Raw genomic sequence first — 21,123 nt, 5'->3', positions numbered from 1 at the left:
TAAACTTCCTGCTCTTACTTGGAGGTGTTTACTGACCGCCTTTGATCAGGTTTCAAGAGGGAGAGTCTAACCTATTTGTGGTTGTTGTTTACTGTCAGTCTCAGCCTGCCCTTTGCTTTTTGCATACAAACAAAACAGTAAAAGCGGCAAGCTGTATACACATTGCTGGTCTGTAGGAACTCTCGTTTATTTTCTTGGCCTCCTCTGCGTGGTTTAGGTAAGGCAGGGACTAGAACTATAAATTGAGCTAGTCATCTCAAAGCCAGTTATTAGGTCCCAGCCACTGGATAATTAAGAGAATTTTTATTAGCAATCAAATCACTTTTGTAAAATTAAGTTAATTTCAGAAGATTGCTGGTCTTGAGAGACAGTTCCAGTTGAGAGACAGCTTCTAACCTGACTTTGTGTGATTCTGAGTGAATAACTCATAGATTGGAGAACAAATTGGCATCAGGTAGGTAAACTGTGACTTGTGTTCTTGGAACATTTGGCTTACTTGTCCCGTCCATTTCCACAGTAACTGTTGGCTCTCTTTAAGCAGTTCTGTTCCACTGATCCCAGATATTTCTCTCTTGCCTTTGCATTTTTGAGGTGCATGGATTAAAAGAACTAGGATAGTAAACCATGTTGGGATGTTGTCAATAAAATGCCTTTAGAACGTTGTCAAAGGTTTTCTGTTACGGCAAACACTCTGGGGTGGGGGCAGAAGAGGCAGCCTTGAGGGCAGCTAAAAGGGATCCTCTGTGCTTTGCTTTGTAGACCTCATCAGAGCAATGGATAATTGAACTCCCTCAGTATATTGCGTAAGGAAATGTTGGTAGAGCTATACATTATTATTATTCGTAATTCAGCTTTCAGGTGGGTGGTGTTTTTAATGTTCTTTCATTTGTAACAGGTGAATAATGCAAAACAGATCTTGGGAGGAATGTAATCACATACTGTTGGGTTAATAATTTCAGTACTATTTTCAAACTTGCCCCTCTAGAGGGTGACCTTGGAAATGCAGAGCGGAGCACAAATAAAACAGGAAGTGCACATTTGCCCCTGAGTTCTTCACAGAGTTGTTAGGAAAATATCCATTCGCTGTCCTATCTTTTGCTTGCTGTTCTGTCCTTCCCGGGAGAAGCAGGCTTTGTGGCCAGCCAAATGGGGTGGGAGCTGGGGTCTGGGAAGGAAGAGTGGACAAGGTTTTATTTATCCTTGTTCCCTTTCATAGCCCTTTCTGAGAGCAGAGAAAGCTGGTGAGAGAATGAAGGCGACCCCTTTAAAATACTCAGGGCCACAGTGAGTAAGTTCTGCCCCATTCCTGCTGGCACGTTGCTTAGTTGCTGTTTCTGCCATTTCCTTTTAGTGAATAATGCTCTCCGATTTTTTTTCTGTACAAAATTAATAGACTTATTTCTTAAAAACGTCAGTTTCTGTTTTAGGACATTTAAAATGAAGTTCAAGATACTCTGCTCTGATAAATTTTTACCCTCAGCAAGACTACCTGGAGGGTTCCACTGAAATTGTGCTCACCTATTCGGACTCAGGTTTTTGTGTAGCTTCCTTCTGAATTTGTAATTAACCGGAATACCAGTAGGTGGGTGAAATGGGCTCATTACCCTGTGTGAGGAAGTGTGAGGGGCTCTCTCAATGGGCATGGAGAAAACACGCAGAACCAAGGAAAGGCTTGCTTTAACGGCCTTTGAAGTGCATGCCCTTTCTGATGCCTTTATTTTAATTTTGCTGCTGCTATTCGCAGAGACTTTGTAGAGTATCAGAAGCCTTTTCTCAGTATTACTGGGTTTTATTTATGTCATTCCTCAGAGTTTGGGAGTGTATAAGGTCTGGTTTAAGTAGAAATACATAATCTATGGATTATTTGCCATTAAAACTTGACATTAAAACTAAAAACAAAAGACAGACTGAATCTTAGTGTTCATTTAGAGAAGTCTACCTGACAGGGTGATAGTGAATGTTTTTCCTTTGTGGCCTGGGTAAGTTACATTCCAAATTTGGATAGGGTGATAATGTTTAATGTGAGGAGTAGGGCCCTGGGACCTTGGGAGATCCGGCTTCAGCATCAGGCTGGATGTATGAACTCACTGTTTTGTGTTTTATTTTTTCCCCAAAGATGAACTTTTTGAACTATTTTTCATAGGCCTTCTACTTAATTCTTTAATCATTTCTATTGCTAGGCTAGACTTTTACCAAATGCTCATACTGCTTGAGATGTCTGGGCTAGATGCCTGACTCCGTACCGAGATACAATGTGTCTATCACAGAAACCTCAGGCCAAAAGCAGGATGCAAAGCTGGGTTGTCCCCCTCCCCCGCACTTCTGTGCACCTGTGCATTACTCATTCCGCATGCCATTCTCTCCATAATTAAGAACAGAAATGCTTGTTCTCTTCAGTGTCATTGTGTCCTTGGCATCCTGCACAGGGCCTGGCAACTAGATTGAGTTCAGCAAAGGTTTGTAGAACTGAACAAAGCAACAACCAGGAGTTGTAAAATCAGCAGTTGAAGGCTGTATTGCCGGCCTCTCTCATAACACCTAATATCTTTGATAGTCTTAGAGCTTGTATTTCTGTAGCCTTGAATTTAAATCAAGTTCTTTTAAAAGCTATGTTAGCCATCATGCCTGTTGTGAGTGGATTCACCAGCTTCCTTTACCGTTCGTTGCCAGTTACTGGGAGTTTTAAATACGTTCCTTCTACCCACCCCATGGATAATTTTTATTGTCCAGAGCTCTTGGCCTCTAATAAAACAATTACTGCTTATTCATGTAGTAGTTTGTTAGTAATGTATCTGTTATAAAATATTCTGTGTGGCTTTCGATCCCTTAACAGCATCTTGTACAGTAAGTGTTAATTGAATTAGATGCAGTAAAATATTAACTAATATAAGGAAAGCACTCTATAATCACTCAGTAAATATGTAGATTTATTAACACTTAAGCCTTAAAACAGCTTGATAAAGTAGATTGGGTAGATACTTAAGTTTTATTGAAATTAAGGAAAATTGGAATTCATGAAGTTTAGTCTTATTTGAGACCTGTCTCTCTGCACCTGATGCCCTTATAACAGCTAAGTAGCAAAACAAGTTCAAAGAGGAGTATTTGGAAAGAAAAGACTTGTATTTCACATTGACAAAACAGGTTTAACTAATGTAGCACCTTCTTGTGTTTTGAAGTGGCTAAGTGATAGGATCGTGGTGACCCATTGTTTATGAGTTCTGTCAGCAGCTCAGTTTTGGTCCTTGGTGCTGGTTTACTTCAGGAAGACTTCAGCAGGAATATTTCAGTCATTGGGCAATTTGTTGTTATGGTCAGCTTGCTGCTTTTAAGGACAATAGCTGAGCCAGACTAGGAAATAGCCAGTGTCAGAGAGAGAGAGAGTGTTGACTTTCAGAAAACAAGGGCTGGGCCTTTGATTTAGTTGTTTCAGACACTTACAAAGTTAGGCACACCCAATTTTCCAGGGTTTCCTAGAAATTAGGGGAAGATAACAGGTAGTTTTAGGACAGGTAGAGGGCTAGGATTAGGGATGGGAAAGTACACACCTGTGGGAAAACAGTCTTCCGTTTTTCTTACTTGTTCCTTGCTTTTAAATAATCATAATTCATACATCTTAAATGTTTTACATTTTTAAAATATTATTTTTGAAGATACAAATAGAAACGCATTTTTAGAGGAAAAAATGTGAAGAACAGAATAACTAACTTGCTCATTTGAGAAACCATGTAACTCTTCATTCCTCTCTGTGGTAAATGGTTACTTTCTATTAATCTCTTTGCTCATATAGTATTTTCCTTCATGGCACAATGTTAAAGTTGCTTTTAAAACAACATTATTTGACAGGATACTGTACTAGACACTTTATATGCATTATTACAACTTCCAGTCCTCAGAACAACACTTATAGACCAACCCTTATAAAACAACCCTCAGAACAGCAAATAGCTCTTGTCATCATCCCTTTATGTAGGTCAGAAAAGTGCAGATCTGTCAGAGATTTTAAGTAATTTTCCCAATTACTTAAAATAGTGCTGAAGAGTGGTAGAGCTCGCACCCAGACCTCAGCCTGACTAGCTGTAAGGCTTTTATTTTTTGCACTGCTCAGACTCTGCTCTTCCCAGTCTGTTTCCTCTCTGGCGGGATGCTTGCAGATTGGAGAGACTGATAAATATATTTGACCCAGAGAAACATGCTGTCTGTACCTGGCTCTATATGAAAATCATACCTTGAGAAAAAAATGACATTGCGGCACCATTGTAAGACATGGCAAATCTTATTCCTATAGGAAGGTAAAATTAGAAACCACGTTGAACTAAATACTAGAAGAACTGACTTCTGGACCCTGTTGTTTCATCACCTGCCTGCTGGTCAGTTTGCTTCTGAGCCTCAGTTTCTTTACTTGCAAACAGTGAGACCTCTACTAAATCCTAAGGGACTTCTAACAACTCATTTGTATATTTACTAACGTGACCATAGGATGATAATCTTTTAAAATTCTACTAAATTTAAGCAGTGCCTGAGATACTCCTTGTGTTTATTTGTTTATATATCTGTATCCCCATAATTAAGACTACCAGTACTTTGAGTATAGAGAATGCATCCTACTGGTTTTTGCATAGCACAATGTCTAGACATAGCATCCTCCCAAAAATGAATGCATGAGGAATGAAGATGTGCTCTAGGAGATTTATGGTCAGTTGCTTTTGGGTAGTTTATTTATAACCCCAGTTTTACTAGCTTAGTTCTTTGGTTATGTGCTCATCATTAAAAAATTTTTTTTTTAATTCTGGTGAACTGCATATAACTAACTATTAATTCCAGAGAATTAACTATTCTAATTCTTTGGCATTTAGTATATTTACAGTATTCTGCAATCACTATTTCTATCTAGTTCTAAAATATTTTCATCACCCCGAAAGGAAACCCTGCACCCAATAAGCAGTTACTTCCCAAATCCCTACCACCCCTCAGCCCTTGGAAACCACAAATCTGAGTTTTGTCTCTGTTGGTTTATTTATTCTAGATATTTTATATACATAGAATTACACAATATGTGACCTTTTGTGTCTGGTCATAATGTTTTCAAGGTTCATCCCCCTTGTAGCATACTTAACATAATCTTTTCAAGGTTCATCCCCCTTGTAGCATATATCAGTACTTCACTCCTTTTTATGACTGAGTGATATTCCTTTGTTGGTAGTATACTACTTGTGTTCACCCATTCATCTCCTTATGGGTATTTTGGCAGTTTCACCTTTTGGCTATCGTGACTACTGCTTCTGTGAACATGTGTGTACATATATTTGTTTTAATCCTTCTGTGTATATACCTGGGAGTGATATTGATGGATCATATGGTACTTTTCTGTTTTACTTTTTGAGGAAGAGCCAGGTTGTTTCCCACAGTAGCTGTACAATTTTACATTCCTATCAGCACAAAAGTTCCGATTTTTTTCCACATCCTCACCAACACTTATTTTCTGTTTTTCTGACAACAGCCATTGTAGTGGATGTGAAGTGGCACCTCACTGTGGTTTTGATTTCCTTTTTCCTAATGACTAAGGATATTGTAAGCATCTTCCCATATGTTTGTTGGCTATTTGTGTATCTTCTTTGTTCTTTGGTGAAACGTCTGTTTAAGCCCTTTACACTTTTAAATTGGTTTTTTTTGTTGTTGTTGCGTTGTGAGAATTCTTCATATATTTGGAATACTAATTCCTTACCAAATGTATAATTATTTGTAAATATTTTCCCCCATTTTATATGTTGTCTTTTCACTTCATTAGTAATACCCTTTGTGCAAAAAGTTAGCTTTTATGAAGTCCACTTTATCTTTTTTTTTTTTCTTTTGTTGCTTGTGCTTTTGGTGTCATCTAAGAATCCATTGCCAAATGCAACATCATGAAACCCATGTTTTCGTCTAAGAGTCTTATAATTTTAGCTCTTGTATTTAGGTCTATGATGAGTTAATTAAAATTAAAAACATTTTTTTTCCTCTTTAACAGAGGTACTGGGGATTGAACCCAGGACCTCGTGCACACCAAGCACATGCTCTGACCTGTACTCCCACCCTCTATGATGAGTTAATTTTTATATATGATGTCAGGTAGGGGTCCAAGTTGATTCTTTGTGTCTGTTTGGGGCCTCTTGTAATTCCACATGAATTTGAGGATGGACTTTTCCATTTCTGCCAAAAAGGCCGTTGGAATTTTGTTAGAGGTTACATTGATTCTGTAGATCGCTTTGAGTAGTATTGCCATCTTAGCAATATTAAGTCTTCCATTTATGTCTTTATTTAGATGTTCTTTGGTTCCATTTATTAAGGTCTTCTTTAATTTCTTTCAGCAGTGTTTTGTAATTTAAATGCATAGATCTTTCACCCCTTGATTAAATTTATACCTAGGTATTTGACTCTTTTGGATGCTGTTGTAAATAGAATTGTATTCTTAATTTCCTTTTCAGATTGTTCTTTTCTGGTGTATAGATACACAGTTGACTTGTGCATTGCTCTTTTCCCTTTAAATTCACTGAATTCATTTTTTATCTCTAGTAGTTTTTTGTGTGTGGAATCTTTGGGATTTTTGTATATAGGATTATGTCATCTGCAAATATAGTTTCCTTCTTCCTTTTCAATTTGAATGGCTTTTCTTTTTTTGCTCAGATTTTCTAGCTAGAACTTCTGGTACAGTGTTGAATAGTGGTGGTGCAAGTGGGCGTCCTTGCCTTGTTCCTGATGTTGGGAGGGGGAAGCTTTCAGTATTTTAGCCTTTGAGTATAGTGTCGGATGTGGATGCTTATTGACTTTTAATCCATTAAATCAGAGTTATCACCTGAGAAATGGTTAGAAATGCTAACTCTTGGAACCCACCTCAGATCTTCTGATTCTAAAACTGTGGGAAATGGAACTTAGTCTGGATTTTGAGAAACTCTCTGGGTAAATTTGATGCGCACCAAAGTTTAAGAGTCACGGCTCTAGAGTTTAAGCTTAGGCTAGGACCTGTGCTTTATTTTATTATCTTTGTATTTCTTTTAGTTTTCTTGTGGGATTTGTCAGTGTTGAATAATTTTTTTAAAAAGTCAGTGTTCCCGCAAATTGCCTACGTAATCTTTTAGCTTGTCTATGTCTCGAGTTCCCATGAATAATTGGAGATTCATTATTAGACATTCACAGGGTTCAGCAGAAGACCTCACATTTAGGTCTTAGACCCATGCCAAACAGCACAAGTTTTTTATTTCCATTATTTGTTCTGATAATTGCTTTCACCATAATTAACTGGTTACCTACTAGCTGTGGCCTTATCCTTATGACTGCTTTAGCCAGCAAGAAATTCTTTTGGCTATTTAGAAAGACTCAAGGATTTTTTTTTTTTTTTAAATAGGGTTTATTGGATTTTATCGTATCAATATTTTGCCTTTTCTATATTTTTCTCAGTTTTCTTTTATCTTGCTATGTTGTGATCTCAGTCGTCTTATATCCTTTTTGAATAATGTAATATTTAAGTTAATAAGGTAAGAATATGTTCTATTGCTACAAAGGCACAATTGTTGAAAATAGCCATTTGGAAACACAAGTACCAGTTTATAGACTAGTACAATAATAACATTCTGTTTATTCACTACTTGTTTACCTATTGGTGAGTATTCAGCTTATAAAAATACCATTTCGAAATGTCAAAATTGTAGTATAATTATTTATAGCTGATCTATTTCTGAGACTGGTTTAAATGATAATTTATACCCTGGATGCCTATTTTCCACTATTTTCAGATGTGTCAGCCTCATTTGTACATTCTTTTCAAGTCAGTCTAGTTAATTCTTCTCCCAGAATGGGTGAATATTCTGAATATAGCATCAGAGCAAGGGGTGTTTACATGTGTGGGCTCTGGTGCATCCCTGGTAGCAGGAAAGAAGCACAGAGTGAAACCAAATGGCCTCACGGTCTTGGCAGGGGCTCAGAAGCTCTCCGTGAGCTATGTGTGGCCCTAAAAATACAACATTGCTGGGCTTTCCTTCATTCTCTTTGATGTGGGAATAAAGTTGTAGGATCATTGCATGAATTACTGTTGGTTATAATTAAGCTACCCTCCAACCTTTCACAATATGCTATAAGTAAATGGGAAGGCAGTTTATTAATAAATGCTAGTAGACTTTTAAGATGTTAAACCATGTACTTGCATATTGCAGTTAAGTTTTTTAATGACTATAAACGTGATCATAGTTCTTGTTTGTGCTCACATCTTGTTCAATGAAAAAAAAAAAAAAAGGAATTCTTGACTGTTGAAGTCACAGCCTAAAACTTGAAATTGATCAAATTTCCCAAGGCGTTTTTTTCATGGAATTACTTGGCTTTTAGCAAACATTCTAGTTCCAGTTCTAGAAATTGTACATGTGACATCTTTCATCTGTCTGTGGAAGAGTACATGTGGCCTCTGAGCTTCTTAATAGTTTCTCAAAAAAAAAAAAAAAAAAAAGTTTGAAAGTGTGTTTTTGTTTCCACTTTATTTAATCTGTGTGTATGTACATTTGTGTAGACCTACCTGTAAGTGGCAAGAGTATTTAATTAAAGGGAGTTCCAGACACTTTAAGAGATTAAAAGAAATCCTCCCCCTGCTAAAAGTTTAATAGATCAATGATTTCCCAATACAGTCAGAAAGGAAATTAGTTTGGGGAGATTGTGTGGCTTTTTACTTCACATATCCAGTGTTCGTGGTTTGAATAGGAAGAAAACCATTTTTCACCATATTCTCATATCCTTTAAATCTTGTGTGTCATGAGGTTATCAACTAAAAAATCAAAAGGGACCTAGTAGTCCTAAAAGTTCAGGAAGAGAAGTTTGTGTTTTAATTAGGGAAGGATTATAATAATATCAGGAGGTTCTCAAACACAGTTGAGCAGAGGCAGTAAACTCACTGATTAGGAGATAAGTATATAGAGACGATAGCTTTTCTCATACCACCATTGTGAAACGGGTTTTATTTTCCTAGCTTTTTAAATTCCTGAATGCCTTATGGGGGCAATGGCCTATTTCAGAAAGAAGAGAAACCTTAGGGTTCCAAGACAGAGCTGAGTTTCGGAAACCATTACTGTATATTTCACAATGTCCTTTGAAAGGGTTTTGATGACAGTGACAAGAGGAAGGGGGAACGAGCATGTTAAAGTCATTTCGCTACTTTTGAAATCAAGGCCAGGAAGAAAACATTTTCTGGCCGTAAATCACTTACTTGTCCTACATTCTTTGAAGCATTTTATAGAAATGACTTTAACAGTTTTAGGGGTCATGCCAGGGGTTAAGAGACAGTTTGCCTGGTGTACATTTTGGTGATTAAAAAGTAATACTTTATTGAGGTGGTAGCATTTCTGTTCACATTCTGTACTGTGAAATGTTTGATATTTATCTGACGAAGTTTTGCCTTTTAAGTCAATATTGTACAAAGTATATACTTGTTTTTATGTGTTACAGGGATATGTACTATTAAAAGAGCAAGGAAAAAACAAAAAGCTGTAAATAAAAAGAAAGAAAAAATTGGAATGATTGCTAACATTTTGATGAGTGAGCATTGTGCCACACGCTGCTCTAAGCGCTTTTGCACGTATTAATTGAATTTAATCTTTAAACCCAAGCCTATGACGTAGGTACTGTTGTTCTCACTTACAGCTGTTGAGAAGTGAGGCTCAGAAAGTCTAAGTGAATTGTCCAAGGTCATACAACCACTGTGAATAGTGAACTGGGAAATGAAGCCAGGCAGAGAGCATGCTTATAGAGCTGAGTGCGTTGTCCCTTGGGTTTCAGAGATAATGCTCAGGCTCAGGGTAAAAGAGTTGTCTATGGTTTTTTGTTTTTTTTTTTTTTAAACTGAAGTACAGTTGATTTACAGTGCTGTGTTAGTTTTATGTACTGCAAAATGATTCAGATATATATATATACACAACACACATATGTATATATATATTCTTTTTCAGTTTCTTTTCCATTATAGGACATTACAAGATATATAGTTCCCTGTGCTATATATAGTAGGACCTTGTTTATCTATTCAATATATAGTAGTATGTATATGTTAGTGCCATTGATTTTTTTTTTAAGTGAGTCAATTGAAATAAAAATAATAATTACCTAAATGTCTTGATGGCTAGGGCAAAAATGCTGAAGCTGACAAGAAAAATGTATTTGGAAGATGAATTTGGAAAGTGCCTCCGGTGATTGGTGGATGTATTAGTTTGAATCATACTTAAAAATACAATGGGGTCGTGAAATTATCCATTCTTACGCCATTGTCATTCTTTGCTTTAAATGATTACCAGTGTGTCAGCATGTGAGAGACCAGTGTGGTGCTGTGTACGTGTTAAGAGATTATCAGATAGTGTAGTGCTTTGGTATGTTGTCCATGAAGTTGCAGTGACCTCTAGTCCTATGGAATGTTACATGAATATTTGAATCTTTTCTGTGCTGCTTCTATGGCTTTTTCCCCTGTACTAGTAGAACTTTTGATGGCACCCCAGCATCCCTGTCCCTCCACACTTTTCCTGAGAAGTAGCTATAACATTGGATTGTACTGTGAGGTGAAAGGTGCATTGTGCTTATATGTGAATGCAGCAGTGGGTGGCAGGATCTATCTTCTTTTGCCAAGAAAAGTGTATTTTTCTTGGTTTTTGTTACAGTGGAGCAATTTTCGTTGCCGGCAGCACAACACGCATTAGGAGAAAGCAAATAAACAACACAAGGCACTTGGAGCCAGGAAGTCGCATCTCAGACTAGAACTCAGCTTTGGATTGACGTTTGGGATATGGGTTACTAAATAGGGGAGCCACTTACCAAACTGAAAACCAGTGACTATGAGGTTCTTACTCTTCCAGGGAAACCATTTAGTCATAGGATCTTTGGAAGGGTGTCAGAAGTTGATTTTGATGACAATGTTTCCTTGTAATATTAACTCAAGCCAAGTCTTAGGTAACTGAATGTTACCTTGACTGTCATGGTTTGCCTTAGACATTTGATTAACATTTGTTGAATTTAATATTTTGAAACTAAGCTCTTCATTAATTGGATGCTTTACTTTGAAGTAATCCAAGTAAATTTGGTATGAGTATCCCTAGTAGTGCCTAGTTTTAAAATATGATCTATTTTCCCCCCTGCCTTTTAACATAAGAGGCATACCAAATTCAGTTGGTTTGGAGTATTTTATTTATTTATTTTAAACAGCTTTACTGATATATAATTCACTATATCACAGAATTCATCCATTTAAAGTATACAATTCAGCAGGTACTCTTTGGTATATTATATTTTTTTTTAACATTTTTTATTGATTTATAATCATTTTACAATGTGTCAAATTCCAGTGTTCAGCACAATATTATATTCTTAATTTTAAAAATTATATTAAAATATAGATAACATAAGATATGTCACTTTAACCATTTTTATATCTACAGTTCAGTGGCATTAATTGCGTTCACAGTGTACCACCATCACCACTATGTGTTTCATCTCTCCTTTTTCTTCTTTTTTTTTTTCTCTTTTTGATTTGGAGTATTTTAAAGATTTCTTCTGTTTGAAATTAATGGCATGTTACAGTAACTTACTGAAAATAATAATTGGAATGAAAATTATAAATACAAAGTATGTGGGAGCTTTTTAAACCAGAGGAGATAAATTTATTCGCTTAAGAATGTATTAATAACACATCCTTTTAAAGGCAAAAAAGGAAACTTTTTGCCCCACCTTGCTAGACAACTCTTAACTGATCAGCCTTAGTTTATGAAAGTGGAGATTTGGAAATCATTATTTATAAAGATGCTCATAGCTGTTCCCCCTCCCCCACCCCTTTGACTTATGCAGCCAGAGAATTCCTTTTCATCCATGATTTCAGATCTAAGGCACAGCGTACCAAGTATTGAAGAGAAAACAGTCAAAGTGATTAATTCCCTTCAGTTTTGATAATATTAAATAATACCAAGAAATTATTTTGAGTAAGGTATGTTTATTCAGTTGTTAATACCTTTCTCTCCTTTTTTAGGACCTGCTGAAGTTCCCATGATGTCACCCAATGGATCCATTCCTCCCATCCATGTGCCTCCAGGTTATATTTCACAGGTAAACCATTTGGTGGACTTCTCTACTATGGGCATTATCATTATTTCAAGAGAATACATATTGAGGCTTCAGAAACTTATTCCAGGATTAATTTAGTTAGGATAATGCTAGAGTTGTTATCATTTTTGTGGCACCATAGGGCCCTTCCTGAATCTTGCCTCTTGGCGTGCTGGAAAGCTAGAGTGGGGGAAATGTAGCAGGGTGGCTAGGCTGCCCTCGGCTGAGGTGAGTTTCACATTTGACCATTTGATTGTGATTCCTTCATAGAGTCTGCTGCCTCAGAGACTTCCTTCCACCTGTACCACAATTTCCTAGGAAAAACAAAAATTTGTGGACTTAATTAGTAAAAATATCAAAGGAGACTTAGTTAATTTAAGTAGGGTCTGCCCTCTGTTACGGGAGCCCCATTTCACTGTAACGTGGCAAGACTGGGCTTGGTGAGTTACTCAACATGATGTGAGAACTTGGCTGTTTGTACTTTAATTTCTCTGGAATCGGATTATTTCTTAAGTAGAAATAGCAATAGCAATTTAAAAAGTAATAGTAATTTCAGAGGTATTTTGGAAGAATAAAAAAAATGTTAAAGGATAAAGTTACATTCCTATACCTGGATAAGGTTTAAAATCTTCAAGGTGCCTGGAACATGGACATCTGTATATACTTGAGATTTTGTCCTAGGCTCCTAGGACGAAAGGAACTCCTCCCTCTACAATTTCCTCCCCAAATACCTAACTAACCACCTGTTTTTCTCTTTTTGCCCCCTCCCTCCTTTTTAAATTGAAGTATAGTTGATTTATAATGTTGTGTTAGGTTGAGGTGTACTGCAAAGTGATTCAGTTTTTATTTATTTTTATATATATATATATATAATATATTTATATAGTTATATATATATTTATATAGTTATATATATATATCGATTCTTTTCCATTATAGGTTATTACAAGATATTGTATATAGTTCCCTGTGCTTTACAGTAGGACCTTGTTGTGTATCTATCTTATATATAGTAATGTGTATCTGTTAATCCTAAGCTCCTAGTTTATCCCCACCCCTTCCCCTTTGATAACCACAGGCTTGTTTTCTATGTCTGTAAGTCTGTTTCTGTTTTGTAAATAAGTTCATTGGTATCATTTTCTTAGATTCCACATATAAGTGATGCTGCTGCTGTTCTTTTTTTCTGATTATAAAGGCAGACGCATCTTATACTCACTGGGAAAAAAATCCAAAAAGACAGAGAAGAATATAAAAAAGAAAATATTTATAACTTTACTACCCACAGAAGGTGATAATCTTTGTGTTAACATTTTTTTGGATTATAGTCTTGCAAATTTTTTTTTCTTTCTGTCCGTCTGTCTGCTTTTAAAGTAACTTAAAAATCTGTAATTTTCAGTTTTTAATGATTTTGCTAGGGTGAAAAAATTGGCAGCTACATAGGAAAATTGCTGAAGTGCAGGCAGGAATCAAAGAAGATTTATCCTTCCCTGATGTAAAAACGTATCCATTTCTTCTCTGTCTAAGCCATAGGGCAGCCACTATAATTTCACTTTTTCCATCCCTACTTTTATGTGAGCCAATTTGACATCATTCTTTTCCTTCTTTCCTTCTTTCTTTTTTTCTCCTGAGTAGCCAGAGTGTTGGCTTGTCCCCCCCCCCCCCCCCCCCGTTGCAAATAAATGACTTGTTTTACATAAGTCTTTGTAAATAAGAATCACTGAAGGGAGAAGAGGGTGCAGGGGGGCCCTTCCAGCAATCATGCTCACGTCAACAGTCAATTAACAGAAAAGAACAAGGAATGCAGAATTCCATTATGTCTCCTACTCATTTATTTTGAGGAAGTATTTCATTCCTTTGAACCAGAGTACAGTTCTCACCATTGTGATGGCTGAAATAACACCTCCATTTGTGCTAAAGGTCCATTTAAGGAATGTGAGTACCAGGTACAAATTGAACATTGTAAGTGTAGAGAAGCTGCAGTATGCTTTTTCTTGCTAGTGGTGTTGCTACGGTTGTACTTAACTACCAAACACTAATTGGGATTCCTAGGAAAAATAGAGAATTTTAGACCGTGGTATATTTCTGATTCCTAGAAACTTCCATAGGAAATCCAAGTAGAAAGAGGAAAAGCAGAGCTGTAAACTTACTTTCCTAAAACTGACGATGGAAGCACAGTGAAACATTTTCTCAGCTTAGAATTATGGCTGAAAGTGCTGGGAGATATTGGAAGAATAGTAAAAATGGAATAATTTGGATTCCAAATTGAAAAAAAGCAAGAAGCAGTCTGTAAGGCATTATTCAACTCCATTTAGATTGGACTCCCTGCTCAGAAGATGGCCCCAGAGTTAAATAACCTTCAGTGGCAGCACTGTAACTTTAATGATGTTTGATAGTGAATGAAGTATCTAAGTGGAAGAGAATATTATGGTGAAGAAAACTGAGAGCCTGAGGAAGATGCACGTTTTCCTTAAGGTCGACAGTATCCACACTTCAAAAAACAACATAGGTTGTAACCAAGTATGAAATGTCTTAGGAGGCTTGTCATCATCAAGAGATCTAAGGAGCAGAATACATTTTTGTTATTCAGTTGTGGGAAGAAAGAATCACTTAAAAAAAAAAATCTCCCTCTTGGCTGGACGTATATGAGGGTGCCTGATACTAGTCTGTCCCTATGCAAGTCAACTCTGTGTCTTAACCCCACAAGTCATTTTCCTCAAATACATGTGGCTTCCTTGTTCAGACCTAGAGTTAGGGGTCCATTGCACAGGAGTAGAGTTAAAGCTCTGTGGTGTAGTATATGGGTTCTTAATACTCAGCCTTGCTGTCCTTTTGAGAGTCACCTTTACCTGCTGCCTCACATTGCTACCACCTTCAGCTTCTGTCTCCTGAACACATCTGGCCTTTCTCAACTGTGTACTTCTGTACCCATTATATCTCTTTTCTTGGAATACTCAAGAGCCCTTCTTTGTCTGATAGTTCACTCATTCTTCTGTTCAGATGGCCTTCCTCATTGTGACCTTTCAGAACCTCCAACACAGAAATGGTTGTTCTAGTTTTATTTATTTATTTATTTTCCCATCATCTTTGGTACTTTGTCCCCATCTCTGTCATGAAATACAATACATTTTATAACCATCTCCAAATATCTTAGTGCCTCATTGAGATTATATCTGAGAATCTAGAATCCTGCCTGGTATATAGTAGGTACTTGGTGAGTGGTTTTAAATGTAAATGATTGGCCAAGCTGAAATAAAGTAAATATAGGATAGATTCATAGATTTGATTCAAAGATTTGCAGTTTCGAGAAGATAATGAAACACCTGGTAGCTGGAAGATTAGCACGATCAGACTTATGTATACCTGCAAGGAACAAAATGCTCTGAATATGGGTTTAAGAGAGAGAAGAGTGCCAAGAAAACTCAGTAGAAGGAATAGTCTTTTCAACAAATAGTGCCGGGACAGCTGGATATTCAAATGCAAAAGAATGAAGTTGGACGTCTACCTCACACCACATACAAAAATTAACTCAAAATGGATTATAGATGTTGAGTGTAAGAGCTAAAACTGTATAACTCCAGGAGTAAAATTTTGTAACCTTGGATTAGGCGGTGGATTCTTAGATGTGACACCAAAAGTCCAAGCAGCAAAAGAAGAAAACGGATAAATGTGACTTCATCCAAATTAAATTTTTTTGCACTTCCAAGATCATCATCAACAAATTGAAAAGGGAACTCATAGATTAGGAGAAAATATATGGAAATCGTCTATTTTAGAAGAGATTTGTATCTAGCCTATATAAGGAAACATAAATCAAGAATAAAAAGACAAAAACTCAGTTAAAATATGGGCAAAGATCAGAATAGAAGTTTCTCCAAAAAAGATGTACAAATGGCCAAATAGCACATGAAAAGATGGTGAACATCGTTAACCATCAGGGAAATGCAAATCAAACCTGCAGAGCAATATACTTCACACACACTAGGATGGCTTTAGCCAAAAAGACAGGCATTAACAAGTGTTGGCAAGGATGTGGAAAAATTGGAGCCCTCATACACTGCATGTAGTAATGTAAAATGGTACGGCTGCTTTGGAAGACAGTCTGGCATTCTTTTAAATGGTTAAATATAGAGTTATCATATGACTCAGCTATTCCACCCCTAGGTCGATATCCAAGAGGAAAGAAACATATGTTCACACACATAAAAGCTTATACATGAATATTGACAGCAGCATTATTCATAATAGCTCCAAAGTGGAAACAACCCAGATGTTTGTTAGCTTATGAGTGGATAGATATGCCATGATATACCCATACAATGGACTATTATACAGCCATAAGAAGGAATGAAGTTTTGATACATGCTAATACCTGGATGAACTTTGAAAATATTATGCTAACTGAAAGAAGCCAGACACAGAAGCCATATACGGTATCATTCCATTTATATATAATGTCCAGAATAGGCAAATCCAAAGACACTAATAATAGATTAGCTGTTGCCAGGGACTAAGGAAGAGAGTATTAGGGGATTGCTGTTAATGGATATGGCATTCTTTTGGGGATGATGGCAATGTTTTGGAAATTGTGGTAATGGTCACTCAACTCTGAATATATTCAAAACCACTGAATCAGACACTGAATCAGAATGGATTTTATGATATGTAAATTATATCTCAAAGCTGTTACACAAGAGGGAGAGAGGAAAGATAGTGACTCGTCCTAATTATTAATTAGCAAACAATGGCACAGCTGGGAAAAATGGCCCAGCCTGTCTTTGTGCCTGTGTTGACGATGGCAATAACTACTCTGTATGCTGTGCAACATGCTAAACGCTTTATTCATGTCTCTAATTCTCACCAGTCTAACTTTACAAATGAGGAAGCTAAAGCTGTGAGTTGAACCAGGATTGCAGCGCAGACATTTCTGATCTTATTGACCTTTTTCCCACTATGATGGGACCTCACAGTCAGTGACAGAGCCTGCCTTGATGGATATATGGTTGACCCTTGAACAACATGAGTTTGAACTGTGCGGGTGGGTCCACTTACATGTGGATTTTTTTCAATATTAAATACCCAGGACTACACGATCCGTGGTTGGTTGACTCTGTGGATGTGGGTACAGAACCGCAGATGTGGAGAGCTGATTGTAAATTATATGCAGTCTTCCGACTGCAAGGAGGGTCAGCGCCCCAGTGCCCTCCTTGTTCAAGGTTAACTGTATCTGTTTTATGTTCCGTCACTTTCTGACAGTGTGAGTGTGGATGTGTGGTATGCCTACTCGTGCATCTCCAGTACTAAAACACCCACTACTCACCTATGAGATGACCTGTTACTGTAAGAAAATTGAGGAGGGAGGCAAGTGAATGATTACAGATGTTACAGTAATAACTCTAGAGTCAATGGAGAAATTCTTGGTTTAGCATTCATTACATACTTTAGTAGCTAAAAGTGCTTTAAAAATAAATTGATAAACTTAATCAAATTGACAAAATACAATTGTCAGTAATAAGCAGATGATGTTATAGAAAGACACACATCCAGAGCTGAAGAGACAGCTGTGTTCTGCTCTGACGTGCAGTCAGCAGCACAGCCTGGGTTTTCTTAGGTTAAGGACTGACCCAGTGGACCTTAGAGATAGTGTGGACGAGGGTAGGAGGACAGTGGAATCTTATCTGAGATAGTAGGTGTTTATGTGTTGTTGGGGTGTGTGTGTGTGTTGCTTTATTTTTTTGGTGGGAGGCTGGGGTGATTTGAGGAAGATGTAATATGATCTTTTCAACTTAAGAGAAAATACAGTGTAAGTTTTTTTTTTCCCACCTATGAGAAAGTGGATTTGAGAGTGAGAGGAAGTTAGTCTTAGTACACTCATTTCCATCATCATTTCCATTACGTAAAAGCATTTGTTAGTGTGAATTAGGGTTGGAAACTTTGGGAAAACAGGGTGAGCTGAGAGCAACGTGGACATTACTTGAAAAGGCCTGCCATCAAAGTCCACCATGACTACTTCCCATAAAACTTTTAAAATTCCTGTGTCACACAGGCAAATACCTACCTGATGTGAAAGAGGCAGGAATTAAGAGAAATGTTTCGTACAGTGTGTAGTCGACAGTGGGTGTTCACTGAGTGGTCACTATTGAAATGAAAGAGGCTGTTAGAACAATTTTGATGAAAGTTTGGCAGGCTTTGCCTTCCTAAATACATACTGAGATCACACAGTATGAAACAAATTTTTCCTTTCATTGTAAACTTGCTCTGGCTATTCTTAATTTTTTTTAATCTCATCATTAGCTCTCTGAATAATTTATATATAAAAAATTCTTAGGCAGATGCCTTGAGTTTTATTTTCCATACTTCCATAGCAATTTATGAAACATTTTTCAAAAGTTACAGGGAAAGGTCTTCATGTAGACCCAAAGATTTAAAAAGAGAAAAAGTGAAGCATCTAAGTTAAGTGTTCTGTCATTTGAGAACCCACTCTTCTTTTTTCCAGATTGATTGATATAACCTAAAAACTTCAAAGAGTAGTCAAAACTAGTGTTTCTGTTATAGCAGAAGTACACACTTTACCCCATTCTGTCGTTTTGGGCATTAATTAATGGGTGAATACCTGTTGTAATTATATTGACAGAGGAGAGACGAGAAATCTACTTAAAAACACATGTAAATTTTGGTTTGGTTGGTCATTCTCCAATGAGGATTGTTTCAAGAGTTGGTTAGAAATCAGAGCCCTGTGGAGAAACAGCCTGTTAGGTGGAAGCTATGGGATGCTTTTCTCCATTTTGTTCAGCCACACCAGCCAAGCTATAAACATTAGCCTCAACTGCTTCCTTTGGGTGATTACAGCCTGGGGTTAAACCAGTGCTGTGTTTTACCTTCAATATTGTGAAAATGATAAGCAGGAAGGAACATGGGGCATTGCCCTGGGCCTGAGCAGACTGAAAATCAGATCTATTTGGCAGCCAATAATAAGAGATTTGGAATTTTTTTCAAGACTTCACCTCCTTTGGAAGAACTGACTTTTCCTTAGGAAGTGAGGGAAATGTTTCACAGTGAACAGAGTTTGTGCATGGGTGTTAGAAGCATCTGTAGAAAAGAGCAGAGGACTTACGTGTCCATCCTGTTTTAGTTGCCACTGTCAGCAGATTTACAGTAACTTTATCATTTTATGGTTATTATGTCTGAGGAGCAATTACAGACAGGGTTGGCAATGCTAAATTAAAGAGAAGTACCAAGGATGTATGTCTCCCTCAAAGCATTGTGCAAGTTTCCTCTTTCTGAGCCCTCTCTTGGTCTCCCTGTTCTGCAGTTTCTCTTGGATGTCTTTCCTTTGTTTCTGGGATCCTGGCATTGCGGCGTAATAGGACACAGGATTAGCCAGAGGAACTATGAGCCCAGATGGGACTCTACATCCAGCTCCCTGTGTGATTTTAGGAATATTTTCAAAGTTATTTATTTGGGTATTTCACTTGTTTATTTACTCAGTCATTGTTGGTCTTCCTCCCTTTTAGCATGTAAGCTCCCCAAGACCAGGGACCCAGTGTGTACTAGGCATTGACCAATTTGACTGACTGGTTGAAGGAATTTTTATCTTGTGGAAGGAGGAAGGGAAAGGAAAGTGTTGGGGATCCTGAAGTTCTTTGTAATCTAAAATTAGGTGATTCTCCTCTACTGTTCATATTACTCCTTAAGGAGGAGACAGAGAGAATATAAATATATGTACGTTTGCATAAGCAATCAGTATTGAGAGGATGTCACATCTAGAGATCACTTCTGAATCATTAGTAAGGATTGATTATGCACATTATGCTGCATTTGACTTTATTGCACGATTATTGTAGTCTGCCTTTACAAATTAGTGACCCATGTTTGTCATATATATCAACTTTTCTTAGAAAATTATCTTTTGGGCACAAAACTTAGCCAAGGTTCGGTAGTTATATTCCTACACACTCTTTGAAATTCACCAGGTTTACAAACTTAGGTTTGTAATATAATAATTTTGCCTTGTGATAAATATGATCTGGTATCAGTAGTACAGATTCTTAATCCTTTCTTGTGCCGTGGAACCAATTGCCAGATTGGTGAAGCATTTTTAAGTGTAAGGTATAAAATTCATAGATACAATCTAGAACAACCTGTCTGTGTTTCCATGGACGTAAACGTGGCAGAGAAGCTAGACTGAAAAGACATGATTGGACATCTCTTCTATGCTGATTGGACAGGTATGATTCCTGTTACGATAGCTTCATTAATATCTTAAAGGCAGCTCAGTTTGGCACAAATCAAACCATCAGATCTCTACTTACTATTTGTCTTCTTCAGTTTCTTAAAGCAGCATTTCTCTTTAGTCTGAAATAATTGTTCGGTTGATTTCATTCACTGAAACTCTATGGGTGTAACTCTTCTTACTTGTCCAGTGTTCTTAGGTACCACAGAGATATTGGGGGAGGATTAGATTTGATTTTTGATTTTCAAATGTGGTTCTTTTTGGTATCTAGGTTGGTGATACACAATAAAGTATGGTAGTAAAGGCGTAGCATTCCAATCAGAGTACTTGGGTATGAATCTTGTCACCCATTTAGCTGGCCTTAGGTTAATTTCTTAATTGCTCCTGAAGATACTTCATCTAGAATTTAGGACTGTGGTGTTGCCTATGTTAGAGGATCTTCTGAGTATTGTGCGAGTTAAGTTACGTGCCAAGCGCTTTATGAACTAAGTTGCTTAGCTGTCTCTGAACGGGGCCTCCCTGTCCCTCAAGCTGGAGCAGCGGAGGTTTGATTAGATGGAGTGAGCACCAGCTGAGGACCCAACCCCAGTTCTGAGGTTCGTAAGATGTATCTCAAACCCTGCTGGGCTTCCTTCTTAATTTGGAAGGTCTCAGTTGCTGCCAGTGTCTCCTCACCTACAGCACTGCGTACTTTACTGAAGGAGTGGGATTAAGGTGATCCCACAGAAGATGTGCTTGTCTCCATCCTCTCCAGCCCTGAGTGGGTGTGATGATGACCCACTGAGCAGTCATCTGGAAAGAGC

General features: G+C 37.3%; 1 protein-coding gene across 4 annotated transcripts in view; it reads left to right on the top strand.

The window, feature by feature from the left end:
* Window positions 1–21,123, top strand: part of FNDC3B (fibronectin type III domain containing 3B) — a 295,396-nt gene that overhangs the window by 135,909 nt on the left and 138,364 nt on the right. For all 4 annotated transcript variants that reach the window (XM_032484331.1, XM_032484312.1, XM_032484336.1 and 1 more), the window contains one exon: window positions 12,017–12,093. In XM_032484331.1, the coding sequence (XP_032340222.1) occupies window positions 12,017–12,093 (77 nt within the window). The remainder of the gene's footprint in view (window positions 1–12,016; window positions 12,094–21,123) is intronic.

Source organism: Camelus ferus, chromosome 1 (assembly GCF_009834535.1).
Source record: "Camelus ferus isolate YT-003-E chromosome 1, BCGSAC_Cfer_1.0, whole genome shotgun sequence".
Lineage (NCBI taxonomy): Eukaryota > Metazoa > Chordata > Mammalia > Artiodactyla > Camelidae > Camelus > Camelus ferus.
This window is presented reverse-complemented; position numbering and strand designations above follow the sequence as displayed.